At 39.5% G+C, this 15,698-nt stretch overlaps 1 protein-coding gene across 2 annotated transcripts in view; it reads right to left on the reverse strand.

The window, feature by feature from the left end:
• Positions 1-15,466, reverse strand: part of LOC148871431 (calcium-dependent protein kinase 20-like) — a 62,371-nt gene extending 46,905 nt beyond the window's left edge. Inside the window, exon 1 of one of the 2 annotated variants that reach the window (XM_088971149.1) lies at positions 13,602-15,466. In XM_088971149.1, coding sequence (XP_088827275.1) covers positions 13,602-14,472 — 871 coding nt within the window. In that variant the 5' untranslated portion in view covers positions 14,473-15,466. The remainder of the gene's footprint in view (positions 1-13,601) is intronic. The other variant, XM_088971150.1, reaches the window with a different exon arrangement.
• Positions 15,467-15,698: the final 232 nt, after the last annotated feature.

Below are 15,698 nucleotides of genomic sequence, written 5' to 3' on the forward strand. Positions count from 1 at the left end.
ACTGTAGCTGCTCCAAAACATGGTATCAGAGCGAGGTTTCTGACCTGCTTCTGCTTGTAAAGCATCTCAGCTGTGTTCGTGACACCTTCTTCATTTCTGGTTAGTTAATGGAGAGAGCTGGTTCGCCCTAAGTCTGAAACATCACAGCTCGTTGCTCTCTGCTGCGCACAGTTTTCTTCATCAAGGAAGGTGATTTCAGCAGTGAATGGTTGGATGATACTCTCAAAGGAAGGTTGGTTATTTAGTCCTTTTGTGTTGCTGGTATTTCTGAGTAGGAACCCTTCAAGAATCCGCTAGTACTGATTAGAACCTAGAGAACTAGGTTCATTGTTGCCCTAAGAAGGGTTGTGTGTGCAGTAGCCGAATGGTGTAGGGCTATTGTGAGTTGTTGAGTGGTGTTAGGGCAACTGTAGGTGGCCGAGTGGTGTAAGGTGGAATGCAGTGACCTTGCCAAGCTCCTTGTGGTTGTGTAATGCCCTCTTAAGTGTGTTAAAAAAGTTTGAACCGGGCGTAGCAGTTTGACTGTGTTGTGGTGCTTGTGATGCATAATTTTTTTTTTATTGAGTGGTTGTAAGAGGGCCTACTGTTGTGTTGTGGTGCTTGTGATGCTTATGTGGGTCGTAGGTGTGTGAAGTCAGCAGTAGTGTGAAGAAGAACAAGTGTGTGCTCCCATTGTTGTGTTTAGGAGCTGCAATAGGTGCTGAAGTATCAAACAGTGAACAGCATCAATAAGCTTGTAGCTGAGAAGTAAGGTTAGAGGCAACGGTGAAAGAATACAATGGCAGCAATAGGAGATGGCTACAATGATCAGAAACCTAGTGTGGTAATTTCCTCCGACTACCTAGGGGTACAAATGACCTCAATTAAGCTGAATGGGGAGAACTATGTTCCATGGGCTAAATCAGTGGAAGTGTTTCTCAAGGCAAAGAAGAAAGTAAAGCATGTAAGAGATGAAAAGCCACCGGAGGACTCTCCATGGTTTGATGATTGGGAACAAGAAGATGCTCAAATCATGACTTGGCTGTGGAATAGTATGGAACCCAAAATTAGTGCCAACTTCATGTTCCTTGATACGGCTAAGGATATATGGGAGTATGCTAAGAAGCTATATTCTGGACAAAATAACACAACAAGAGTGTATCAGCTTTATCAGGAATATTTTGATTTACAACAAGGAACCAAAACACTAGAAGAGTACTATGCCTGCATGAAGAATATAAGGAATGAACTCAATGTCTATCACCCCCTTACTCCAGATATTAAAGTTCAACAACAGCAAAGGGAGCAACTAGATGTTACAAGATTTTTAGTGGGGCTGAAGTCGAAATATGAACCAGTTAGAGCCCAGATATTGGGCGGCTCTACTCTTCCTACACTTGAGGAAGTATTCTCAAGGCTTCGTAGAATTTCTTTGGGACAGACAGAGAACTCTACACAATTTGATAGATCAGCACTTGTGACAGCTAGAGGGGTTGGACATAGTACAAGAGGGGGAGGTCATGCTCCCCGAGGAGGCTGTGGCAGTTCCATGATTAGTCGGGGTGATCGTGACTCAGGGGGAGGCCGTGGCAGAGGGAAGAATAACTCTACAAGGAAATGTACTTATTGTGGTAGAGAGGGACACAGTGAATTTCTGTTATGATCTACATGACCCTCCCTCTAAATGGGCTAATCATGCTATAGTAGGTGAGGTTGATATCAGTGACAGTAAACCGGCAGACCGAACTCCTCCCACATCTACATCTACCTCTGAGAGGGAGATGGTGAGCGTACCGCGTGATGAGTATGAACGGTTCCTTCAAACTACTTCACAGCATACTATTGCCACACTTGCCCAATCAGGTATTGCTTGCATGTCATCTAAAACCTCTCCCTGAATTATTGACTCTGGAGCCTCAGATCATATGACCGGGACTCTAGGTGTGTTCTCTTTCTGAAACCTCCACATCACAAACCGTTACACTTGCCAATGGGTCCTCATCCCCCATATGTGGTGTTGGTAATGTTGACATGGCTTCTGTGCCCTTATCATCTGTTTTATGTCCTTAAGTTTCCATTCAATCTAATGTCTATTAGTAAAATAACCAAAGCTCTTAATTGTTCTATCACCTTCTTTCCCTCCACTTGTGCTTTTCAGAATCTCAAGATGGGGAAGAAGATTGGTGGGGGGCATAAAGCTGGTGGATTGTATTATCTTGACGGTGGTGGATCTTCAATTGCTCTTCAGACTTCACTTACTCCTCTACAATGGCATTGCCGACTGGGACATCCATCTCTCAAGGCTCTCAAGATTTTGGTCCCGTCATTGAGTCATTTGTCAGTTTTGCAATGTGAGTCATGTTGGTTTGGGAAACATCGTTGAGTGTTCTTCAGTCCAAGAGTTAAGAGTCATATGTTGAGTCATTTTTCTTTGGTTCATTCAGATGTTTGGGGTCCAATCAAAATAAGTCTTATAATGGGTACAAGTATTTTGTCTCCTTTATTGATGATTGTTCAAGAATGACATGGATTTACTTAATGAAAGAAAGAAGTGAATTGTTTTCCATTTTTCAAAAATTCCATGCTGAAATACGCACACAATTTGGTGTTCCAATCAAAATTATCCGTTCAAATAATGGTCATGAATACTTTCTTACTTCATTTCAATAGTATTTAGAACAGCATGGCATTATTCATCAGACATCGTGTCCATTCACCCCTTAACAAAATGGGGTAGCTGAACGGAAGAATCGTCAGCTTCTTGAAACTGCTCGGTCTATTCTTCACCACATGAATGTTCCTAAACGGTTTTGGAGTGATGCTGTACTCACTGCATGTTTTCTCATTAATCAGATGCCCTCCTTCATCCTTCATGGTCGGTCCCCCTTCTCTATCTTGTTTCCCACTTTATCTCCATTCCCATTAATTCCTCGTGTCTTTGGTTGTGTGTGCTTTGTCCACAATATGAGCCCTAGAATAGACAAGATTGATGCACGCTCAATTAAATGAGTCTTCCTTGGCTACTCACGAACTCAAAAAGGGTACAAGTGTTATAATCCTATTACCCGGAAGTGCTATATCTGCCCTGATGTCACCTTTTTTTAGTCAGTCCCCTTCTTCTCAAGTCCTGAAGTGCCTTCTTCTCCACCCGTACTTCCTCTTCCTCTTCCTGTCAGTGGTTCAGTTCCAAATGCTGTTGTTGGAGTAGACTCATCACCTCATCCCGTGCAGATCACCACCGAACATCCACAAATCCGGCAAGTGTATACACGTCGAACGACACCGGCCCCTCCTCCAGCTTCTACCTCATCTGCGGATCCTCTCACGGCTCCTATTGTTGAACCTTCAGACCTTGACCTACCCATTGCCTTACGAAAAGGTAAACGCAATTCTACCATCCATCCCATTTCCAATTTTGTTTCATTATCTCGTCTTTCTACTTCACATCGCCAGTTTGTTTCCCTTTTATCCTCTATTTCCATACCTAACAATGTTCAAGAAGCTCTCAGTTCACCTGATTGGCGACGGGCAATGGAGGAGGAACTTTCTGCTCTTCAACATACTCAAACGTGGGAACTTACTACTCTCCCACCTAGTAAGCATGTTGTGGGTTGTAAATGGGTGTATACTATGAAATACTTGCCAGATGGTAGTATGGAGCATCTGAAGGCCAGACTTGTTGCTAAAGGTTACTCACAGTTGTATGGAGTGGACTACATGGAGACATTCTCTCCGGTGGCTAAGATTGGTTCTGTTCGTGTACTAATTTCCCTAGCAGTTATGTATGATTGGCCTCTGTTTCAGCTTGATATAAAGAATGTCTTTCTCCATGGTGATCTTGTGGAGGAGGTATATATGGAGCAACCACTTGGGTTTGTTGCTCAGGGGGAGGATGGTAAGGTATGCAGATTGAAGAAGGCAATTTATGGGTTGAAACAATCGCCGCGTGCTTGGTTTGGGAAGTTCAGTGAAGTGGTGAAGAGTTTTGGAATGAAGCAGTGCCAAGTAGATCACTCAGTGTTCAGCTATGACTCAGAAGCTGGGAATATTCTATTAGTGGTCTATGTGGATGATATTGTCATTACTAGCAGTGATAAATTGGGGATTGGCAAATTAAAGGTATTTCTGCAAAATCATTTCCAAACAAAAGATCTTGGAACATTGAAGTATTTCTTGGGAATAGAGGTTGTCAGGTCAAAACAAGGTGTAAATCTGTGCCAAAGAAAATATGTTCTTGATCTATTGGAAGAAACAGGACTGTTAGGTGCAAAACCGACTGAGACCCCTACGGAACCAAATGTTAAGTTGAGCAGTGATACAGGAGAAGTATTTGAAGATCCTGGAAGGTATAGACGACTAGTGGGGAAGCTGAACTATCTGACTATCACGAGACCCGACATATCCTTTGCAATCAGTGTGGTGAGCCAATTCATGCAGAACCCTCGTATACCTTACTGGGATGCAATTCTTAGAATTGTGAGGTATCTGAAAGGAGCTCCAGGTCGTGGACTATTGTATAAACCAAGAGGAAAACTTGAAGTAATGGGGTATACAGATGTAGACTGGGCAGGCTCAGTGAATGATAGAAGATCTACTACGAACTATTGCACATTTCTTGGAGGAAATCTTGTGGCGTGGAAGAGTAAAAAGAAGACGGTTGTGGCCAGAAGTAGTTATGAAGCTGAATATAGGGCCATGGCACATACTACCTGTGAGTTAGTGTGGTTGAAGAATCTTCTACAAGAAATTGGGTTTCACATGGATAAACCTATGAGACTATATTGTGACAACCAAGCTGCACTCCATATCTCATCCAATCCTGTATTTCATGAGAGAACAAAGCACATAGAGGTTGATTGCCACTTTGTGAGGGAGAAGGTCCTTGCTGGAGAGATAAACACAGAACATGTGGGCTCAAATGATCAATGGGCAGATTTGTTTACAAAAGCTCTAAACTTAGTGAAAGTGAACTATCTATGTAACAAGCTGAGATTATATGACATATATTCTCCAGCTTGAGGGGGAGTGTCAGAGTGAGCCAAATAGGGGTAATTTAGTAATCTTATGTCAGTTAAGTACTTTGCTTATGTGGCTGTTTTATTAGAGTACTCTGCCCCACACTTGAGGGGGAGTGTCAGAGTGAGCCGAATAGGGGTAGTTTAGTAATCTCATGTCAGTTAAGTACTTTGCTTATGTGGTTGTTTTATTAGAGTACTCTGCCCCACACTTAAGTGAGGGCAGTTTAGTCTTTGTAAGTGTAATTAGAACCTAATAAACATTAGGGGGTCGACTGAATGGGTGACCAATCAATTTCGACTAAACCCTCATGTTCTCTCTTTCTCTTGTCTTCTTCCTCATCTTCTTCTTCCTTCTTCGCTGGTTCGGGTTACTGTAGCTGCTCCAAAACAGTTAGTTTCCCTTTCCACTTGACCAAGAACCTAAAATAGGCCCCATTTCGAGTGTTGTGACTCAAACATCTTCTACACCCTCTACTTGTTCAAACTCATTAGAATTGCTATCCCTTTGCGCTTGTCCTTGCTCAACCTCGGTTGTTGGTTCTAGATCTCCATGGTAATCAAAGAGGTCTGCTACATTAAAAATGGGTGAAATGGACAAATCAGCCAGTAGCTCAATTTCATATGCATTGTCCCCAAACTGTCTCAACACTTGATATGGCCCAATCTTTTTCTACTTCAACTTATGATAAGTCCCAACAGGCAACCTTTCAAGCCGCAAAAAAACCATGACCAGATCGCCCTCATGAAACTCTTTCACCCAACAATGCTTATCTTTAGCCTCTTTATACATTTGGTTGCTTTCTTTCAGCTTTTGTCGTGCATTTTCTTGAATATCTCGAATGGATTTAGCTAAAGCCTCGGCATCATCACTAACTCGTTGCAACCTTGTTATAGGGACTAGATCAACAACACCTTTAGGCGACCGACCATACACAACCTCAAAAGGAATCTTCCTCATAGATCTATTAATTGAACCATTGAAGGAAAACTCAACTTATGGTAGGATAACACCCCACTACTTCAAGTAGTCTCCAACAAAACTCCTTAACAAGTTGCCCAAGCTTCAGTTTGCCCATCTGTTTGTCGGTGAAAAGTACTGCTATATTGTAAGGTAGTACCCATACACTTCCATAAAGTTATCCAAAAGTGGCTAAGGAATCTTGTGTCACAATCTAATGTGATAGATCTTGGCAATCCATGCAACTGAAAAACCTCTTTGAAAGACAAGTTAGCTACATGAGAAGCATCTAAAGTTTTTTGGCAACCAATAAAGTGGGCCATTTTGGAGAAACGATCAACCACAACAAAAATAAAATCATTACCCCTAGTTGTTCTTGGCAACCCCAACACAAAACCCATAGTAATATCAATCCATGGTGCTTTTGGTAAGGGTAATACAAACCTGTATTTTTATGTTGCCTCTTAGATGTTTAGCACTAGGGGTGTCAACGATATTCAAAAATCCAATTTCGAATTCGATACTCGACATAATCGAATCGAATTCAAATAATTCGAATATCTAATCGGTCGAATTCGGATATCCTATTCTTATCAAATAGTTAATCGGATTCAAATTCGGATATGACCTGATTCGATTCGATAAATATCCAAATTCAACCAATTATTTAATTCTTATATATAAAAAATAAAATATTTTATATAATATATATAATAATTAAGTTATATAAATAATTTATATATTTATATACTTTATATCAATAAAATATTTATTTTATATATTTATTAATTATCTAAAATAATTAATTAATCGAATTCAAATCAAATCAAATATTCGAATATTTAATCGGATTCGAATTTGGATATTAATTTTCAATATCCGTCGGATATCGGATTCGAATTCGGATATTGCCTGATCCGATTCAAATTTGATCCGTTTACACCCCTATTTAGCACTTGTCACACCTATCAACATAGTAGAACACATCCTTTTGTAGCCTTGGCCAAAAGTACCTTGGAGTCCATTTCAAGTGCCTTCTTGTAACCAAAATGCCCCTTGTAATGCAAATCAGCAATGAGTAACACCCTCAAAGACCCTGATGGAATACATAACCTATTGCCCATGAATAAGTAGCCATCATTCCACACAAACTTGGCTCAAATATCCTTGTCACCTATTGCATAGCTTCTACAAATAGAGCCAAAATAAGGGGTCATCTTGGTATTGGTCTTTAATGGAGCTGAATCCCACAACATTAGTAGACATTGTTGTCACTAAGTGAACTTTCCTACCAAGAGCATCGGCTACCTGGGTTTGCTGTCCAGCCTTATACTTCAAAACAAAATTATATTCTTATAGAAAATCAATCCATTTAGCATGTCTTCCCTTTATCTTCTGTTGGGAGCTAAGGTGTTTCAATGCTTCATGGTCTGAATACAACACAAACTCCCGTTGGATAAGGTAATGCCTCCAAAACTCCAAGGCTTGTACAATAGCATAAAAATCAACATCATAAGTGGAATACCCCCTTCTAGCATCATTAAATTTCTCACTAAAGTAAGCAACTAGACGGCCTTCTTGGCTAAGGATAGCTCCAAACCCAACATGGGATGCATCACATTCAACTTCGAAGAGCTTGTTAAAATCAGGTAAATCCAGTACCGGAGCCTTGGTCATCCTCATCTTTAGCTCTTGGAAGCTTTTCTCAGCCATAGGAGTCCAAGTAAACTCACCTTCTTTCAAGCATTTAGTAATGGGTGCTACAGTAGTGCTGAAATTCTTTATAAATCGAAGATAAAATGTTACTAGTCCATGGAAACTACGAATTTCAGTTAAGATCTTTGGTGTTGGCCACTCTTAAATAGCTTGAACCTTTTCTTGGTCCACTTCAATTCCCTTGGCTGAAACAATATACCCCCAAAAACACCAACCGATTTAATCATAAAATTACACTTCTTCAAATTTATATATAGTCGATTTTGTCTCAAGACTTGCAAGACTGTTCTTAAGTGTTCTAAGTGGTTGTCACGATCTTTGTTGTGGATGAGTATGTCATCAAAATAAACTACCACATATTTCCCCTAAACACCCTTAGAACTTGGCTCATGAACCTCATAAAGGTACTAGGACCATTAGACAACCCAAATGGCATAACCAGCCATTCATCAAAGGTACAAATTTGATAATACCCACTCTTCAAATCTATCTTTGAAAAGACTTGTGAGCCTACCAATGTGTCTAACATGTCATCAAGATGAAGTATAGGAAACATGTATTTAACTGTAATCTTGTTAATCGCACGACTGTCAACACACATACACCAATTACCATCTTTCTTTGGCATGAGCAAAGCTGGAACAGCACATGGACTTAAGCTCTCACAGATTATCTCCTTCTTCAGCAACTCCGATACTTGTCTTTGGAGCTCCTCATGCTCCTTAGGGATCATTTTATAGTGGGGTAAGTTACGCAATGCTGCTCTCAGCACTAAATCTATATGATGTTGTACATCTCTTAGGGGAGGAAGGCCATTGGGTAATTCCTCAGGCATCACATCAGCATACTCATGAAGTAGCTCCTTCACCATCTCTGGAACAGGTGTTTCTTTGCTAGCTTCTTTTGCAGCCAACACATAAACAACATCCAAATTTCTTTCTTCTTGAGCCAATTTGTTTGAGGTGAAGAGAGTAGTGGTTGGTTTGGTTTCCTTCTTTGGAAATGAATCAAGTTGCATTGGTTTAAAAGTTATCTTCTTATTGTCTTTCACAAAGCTACATGTGTTCTTGTCCCCATAATGAAAGGTTTTACAGTCATATTGCCATGGAAGACCCATAAAAATATGGCATGCATCCATTGGGAGAACATCACACCATATTGATTCTTCAAATGTATTACCGATAGAAAAATTAACTAAGCATTTAGAAGAAACTCCTACCTCATTTACTTTGTTGAACCACAAAATACAATATAGTCAAGGGTGTTGAACAGTCTTGAGCTATAATTTATCCGCCATCTATTGAGAAACAAGATTCTCACTAGTCCAACCGTCAATAATCATGTTACACAACTTCCCACTAGTTGTACAACGTGTTCTAAAGATATTCTTTCTCAACCAATCCCCTGGTAGTGGTTCTTGAGGTGCAACCATAGAGTGTCGTATCACTAGAGCTTCACCCTCAATGTCCCCATCCAAGTTTTCTTCCTCAAAAGCATTAGCTTCAGTAGTTTCAGCCACTTGCCCATCCTCAACATGGCCTATATCATCTTGTTGTTCATCAATAAATTCATCAACCAAATGTGTTTGCCCTTCAATCTTTCTCTTTTCATTGGAATGATGTCCCAACTCCATACACCTAAAATATCCAAAGTAGGCTGCCCTTGATTGCTCTTTGTTGCATTTGAGGTCCCTTGGACTGTAGGTCATGTTTGGTTGATCACACGACCCTTACCAGCCACAACACTTCGACCTAATGATGAAGATGTTCCATGGACATCACTTAGTTTCCACCCTAAGCTCCAACTCAATTGAGCTTCAACCTTTAGAGCTAGTTGATTTGCACCCTGTACCTTATACGGGCAATGTAGGCTGACTTGGTCTTGTATTGACAACCTCAAATCGTTGATAATCTACTAACTTTCTGCTATTCAGTTTCTGTCATATTACTATGAAGAGTTAATCTATTTTTTTATCAATAACAGAATTTAATTAGATTAATATATAAACAACAGTACAGAAATCAGAGAGAGTTAAAAAGCCTTAACACTCCCCAAGAAAGCAACAAAAAGCTCACAATACCGCCCAGTACAATCGATCCCTTCCCACACCCTGCTTTGCCGAAGCATCTACAAAGGCATTTGCCGTTCTTTTCACCCACTAAAATTGGATGTCCATCCCCCTAGTTAGCCATTTGATTTCCTTTCTTTCATTAGCAAACTTCCAAAGATCACTTCCCCTCTATAGCCAACTCAACACCAACTTTGAGTCCCCTTCAATAATTAATTTTTGTACATTTAGTTCCTTACTCTTTTTTTTTATCAGTGGATTCATTTAGTTCCTTTCTCTTTCCAATACCCTCTAATACAGCATAGATCTCAGCTTTAAGAGAGTCCCCAACCCCAGTGGAGCCTGAATACATTGCCATCACCTTTCCCTCCTCATCTCTGAAGACACCTTCTACACCTGAAGGGCTTGGGTTACCTTCACTATTCCCATCAAAATTCAGCTTTATAAAACCATTGCCAGGTGATGACCACACAAGAGAAACAGTAGACCAAGCCCAAGCAGCCACTTCCACCCAGCTATTCAGCAACATATCTGTAAACACATCATCAAACAGTTGCACAGATTTTAAACAATGCAACACCTAATTGTTATGGCCTCAATAATACCTACTTTACTTCTTTCCTTTTCAGAAAAAATTCTGGAATTCCCTTCCTCCCATAAAGTCCAGCAAGTAGTAGCCCTCACACATCTCTACATAATCCTTCCCCTTCTTTTAGGCCATCTAAAGAACAAGGAGCTAAAAAAACTTTGGATTTTGACAGGGGGTCCGCGTGCAACCAAAAAGGAAAAGAAACCATTCCCAAATAACAAAAGCAAAAGGGCAAGAAATTAATAAGTGGTAGGAGCTTTCACCATTAACCTTACAGAGAATGCACCAACTCAGAGACAAGCACCAATAACGCCTTTTCCTTTGCAGTAAGTCACAGGTGTTACATCTTCCCAAGAAAGCTTCCCAATAGAAAGCTCCAATCCTTGGAGGAATTGGCTCACCCCAAACTTCCTTAACTGGGAAATTTTGTGCAGGGTTACTAGTAGAATGCAAGGACTTGAAGAAGGAAACAAAAGAGAAAGACCCGGAAGGAGCTAGAGTCCATAGTCTCTTATCCCTTTTAGAGGGATCCAACACCACCCCGTTTAAGATTCGAATCAAATTCAGTACACTTTCAGCTTTTGAATCCCTTAGGTCTCTCCTAAGCCCCAGATCCCAATCAAACCCAAATTTGGACTGAGAAGGAACCAAAAAACTAGATACAACCTTGCCTTTATACCAGGAAAGTGGAAAAAAGGGAAGTAAATTGTTCTTTCAAAGGTAATCTATTAAACTCTTTTGTGTACTCCTTTACATTCTTTTCCCGTTGCCTTAGATTCTGAACCTTTTGGTAAAGAGATTGCTCATAATCTGGTGGCAAGAATTGGGATTTTAGCTTCTCTTTCATTCTTCCCCAAGAATTAACCTTTCTTTTCCCCTTCCTTTCTCTGTCCCTTTGATAACTTTTCCACCAACCCAAGGTTGTCCCATGCAACTTTGTTGTTGCAAGCTTCATTTTTCTTTCTTCATTCATTTCTTTCCAACCAAAATAATTTTCAATGCTGTCCAACCAGTCTAGAAACTCTTCAAGTTCTAACTCACCATTAAACTCGTTAATATGAAGTTGACCACCATGACCTTGATTGGATTGTAAATCTTGCACTATTCGGTCTTCCCACCATTGGTTGTTATTCCTTTAACGTTGATCACCTTCATGTTGTTCAATGTCTTCACTAGTGTTTTAAAAGAGCAAGGCACAAGGACCAATTTGTGCCCGAGGCGAGAGGCGCAAGGCGAGGCGTGCGCCTTTTTAAAGCAAGGTGCAAAAATACAAAAAAAAAAATGCCAACAAAAATGCAAAAAATATTAAACATAATATTAATAAGAAATATAAACTTAATTTTTAAAGTTAATGGTTTTAAAAAACCTATTATCTAAAATTAAAATATACGTGTACATAACATGTAAAGCATATTCAAATGAAAATTTAAAAATAAAATCAAACATATGAGACATTTTCAAGCATGTAAAGCCCACAATCTCTTTTTTTCTTTAATTGCATTATTTCAAGTAGCTAATGTGATGTAAAACATATTACAATCCTAATTCTACGATTCGCCTTTGTGCCACACCCCTTGAGACAAGACCAAATAAGTCCATGTTAGGGTCTTAAATTCACTCACTCACGGAAGCTCTAAGAACCCCTTATTTGCTAATGTTGTTCATTCATTCATCTTAATAAAATATCTTCTTAAATGGCAAATAAAATTATAAAATCATAATTTTTGTGTGAGAATTAAGAATTTAAGACCCTAACATGGACTTGTTTGGGCTTGCCTTGAGGGGCATGGTCGGGGGTCCAGGGGAGGAGCCCCCGGCCCAGCCACTAGGTTCAGAAAAAGGAAAAAAGCGTACAATTTTCAAAAGGTGCACACCTGGGCCAAGGTGCAAGGTGCATCAGGCACACACCTAGGCACACCAAGTGCGTGCCTTTTGAAAGTGCTACGCCTAGGACCTGGGCAAGGCACCTACCCTAAAATGTGCCTCACTTGTGTGTTTAGGCGCGCCTTTTAAATCACTGGTCTTCACTTGATTCTTCACTAATAATGTTAGTGGGTTGTTCATCAACTCTAGGAGCTTGTCTTCTTCTTCCTAGCCCCAAATCACTTGCTACGTCACCATCCCTAGCAGCATTTTGAGCTACAAGTTGAGCAAGATGCTCAATTTGTTCTTATAGTCCTCTTATAGCCTCTTGAAAAACCTCTACAGTAACATGTTGTGGTCTTCTACCACCCCTACCACGTCCACCCCTTGCATCGACAACAATATAGCAAGAAACAACAAAGAGATGAACTTTGAAGCAAACCCAAGGAAAGAATTTGTTTTGATACCATTTGATGTGGACAGAAAACAAACTACATGCAGCACTTCAACTATACAGCAATAAGCACAAGAAATACCAAACTAAAAACAACAAAACAAGTTCAATTTTTAAGGACATCAGACCTGAACCTGAACTACAACTCCTCCTAGAACAGTTCCGCTACAATAACAATGGCAGCAAGCTGGCCTCCCGCATGGACACAAAGTGATAGAAGGATTGGAAGGTGCCAAAATGGGTCAACTCTTCAAAACCCAAACTCCCAATATTTGAAAACCCTAGCTGAGGCTAAGCTACAACTCGAACAAGAGAGATAGAACCAAAATGACCACTACAGAAACCGCCCCTTCTCTTTTATAAGACCCACTGGTTTGCTGGAAAAGTCAATTAAAATATTTACACATAAACCCCTAGAATGTTTCCCTCTCACAAGCAACTCCTTAAGAACAAAATTAACTTCAAATGAACCCCCAAAAGATAACTTTTGTTACAAAAAAGACCCAAGAGACCAAAGCCCAACAAATGTGCACCCAACTGCCCCTAACCAGAATTTGAATTGTAAAATGATGAAAATACCCCTGATTCCAAACTATCAACAAAGCTACCCAAAAACAACAATTTGGGGTCCTACTACAAAAACATGCAAAACAGAATACATTCATTTTCTTCTCTTTTTTTTTGGGACTCATCACAGCCATTACCCCTTTTTAAGAACTTTATTGGTAGTTCTGTGCACATTATTCAAAAGCAACACTTCTTGCAGTCAATCATATAAGATAGCCATAAACATCTAAGAAAATAGAAATTACTTACAAAAATCAATGATTCATTATTCCTTTTTTTCTTACTAATTTGTGGTGGGTTAAGTCAGATTAGAACAGTTACTACCATGCAGTCAAAAAGTGATACTTCCAAATTAAAGATTTACAAAAAGGAGACTCTCAGACATTTACCTGGCTTAAAAAATACAGATAACCCAAAATCAATTGTTTTGAGTGATGCCTCCTCTCCCTGGTTGACAAAGAGAAAGTTCTCAGGCTTCAAGTCTCTATGCATAACACCTAAAGAATGGCATGCTTCAACAACACCAACTATAACCCTTGCCAGTTCAGCTGCCTTTTTTTCTGTGTAATGCCCCCTTTGAATAATCCTGTCAAACAACTCTCCACCAGCACACAACTCCATAACAACATGAACTGCAACAGCATCCTCATAAGCACCTTTGATTGAGATAACATTGGGGTGGCCCGCCATGTGGTGCATTATCTGAATTTCCCTTCTCACATCCTCCACATCTTCATCAGTTGTTAGTTTCCTCTTTGCGATCGTTTTGCATGCATATTCTTTCCCAGATCCTTTTTCGAGACAATAAAAGGTTGTGCCAAATTGGCCTTGTCCAAGCTTCCGCCCTAAACTGTATTTTTCCTTCAGATTCTCAGTCTTCCTTTGTAACACAGAATCTACCTGAAGTCCTGCACTTGCGACTCTTTTAATATGTTGGGGTTTCCTTGGCTTTGAGGGATCTTCTGGTTTAGTTTCCTCTACTTTCGGATCTGGCTTAGCAGGATTTGCAGATTCCACAGGCTGAGGCTCATGCTCCTCTCCAGTAATCTTAACTGGTTCAGGTGGTGTACTCTGGACGGACAAAGGAGCTTTGGGTTCTTCAGGTGCAGGGGCAGCTGTAGCTGTGGTAGCTTTAGCCGACCCATGGCTACTTTCTTGCTCTGCTTCCTTGTCACCATTAAAATTAACACAAGGGAGCTCCTCCGTCCCACGGCCTCGCCACACTGCACCCAACTTCGGTCCAACACATGTATTCCCCATCAAATACTAATCTCAAATCCTTCTAAATCATCTCTCTTGGTTTGCAACATTGAAATCCAACCTTATCAATCCCATTCACGGAATGACGTAAAAAGGCTATAAATTTTATCACACTAGCCACCTTAAGGAGAACACTTAAAAACTTTTCAATTTTCTTTCAGTGAAAGGCAATTTGATTCGTTATTCTAACTGCAATCAATTACGTTGCAGAGAAATCTATGTTCAGAGTCTAAGCAATCAAAATGCAGGGAATCTGGACATGTCCGAAGGATTAGAAAAGATATTTTCCTCTCCTATCAAAGGTATGCTCAGCATAAATACAAAAATCGAATCCCACCAAATTCAAAATAAGATGGAACCATGATGCAAATTACAAATTTAAATTTTGTACAAGATCCACCAATGCGAGAAAAAAGCATACAAATCTTTTGAAAATTTGAATCGAATAACAAACAACAGCAAACAATTCCAAACAAAAAAAAATAACAAATAATAGAAATTAATAATAAGAAATCTCACTTAATGAATGATAATGGAAATATCACATTCATAAAACAAAAATTAAAATTTTTCGATCCAAAACAAAAGAATTTCAGGAGTAATTGAAATGGATGATTTTTCTGTCAAAATTATCGATTTGAATGAAAGCAAAATTTGATGAAAAAGTACAAAAGAACAGCCATAAATTAAAAAAAAAAAAAAGCAAAAAAATAAAAAATGAAATTCAAATAAATTCTTTACCCAAAAGACCAAAAAAGAAAAACAAATTCAGGGAAGAAGGCGAATAGAATACCAGATCAACCTTTGCTTCTCAAGCTGTTGAGTCGAAAAAAAGCAAAGGAGGCGAAGGTCCCTTTCTTTCTCCCTTTTTATTTCATTATTCTTATATCCATTCACAAACAACAATGAAATGGAAGCCATTTCCCAGAGCCCGACTGGGAGAAAGAGAGAAATAGAGAAAACAGGCTTTTTCTACCAATCTCAAATTTATTTTGTTTCATTTTATTTATTTGGTTTTTATAAGCAGCATCTGCGAGTAGTACATGGGCCGGGCCAGGCTGGGCTTTATTTATGTATTAATAGAATACATTCATGCCCGAGCCCAAGTTCAGCCTGACCATCGGCCTAGGTTTTGACTTGAGCCCGGCTCTCATATAAAGTTCAAAGCTCGAGTCCAATCAGAAATTTAAAAATAGAATTTTTTTATTTAATAAAAATGTTTTATT

The sequence above is a fragment of the Nelumbo lutea genome, chromosome 2 (assembly GCF_056320005.1).
Source record: "Nelumbo lutea isolate HS-2025 chromosome 2, American lotus-T2T, whole genome shotgun sequence".
Lineage (NCBI taxonomy): Eukaryota > Viridiplantae > Streptophyta > Magnoliopsida > Proteales > Nelumbonaceae > Nelumbo > Nelumbo lutea.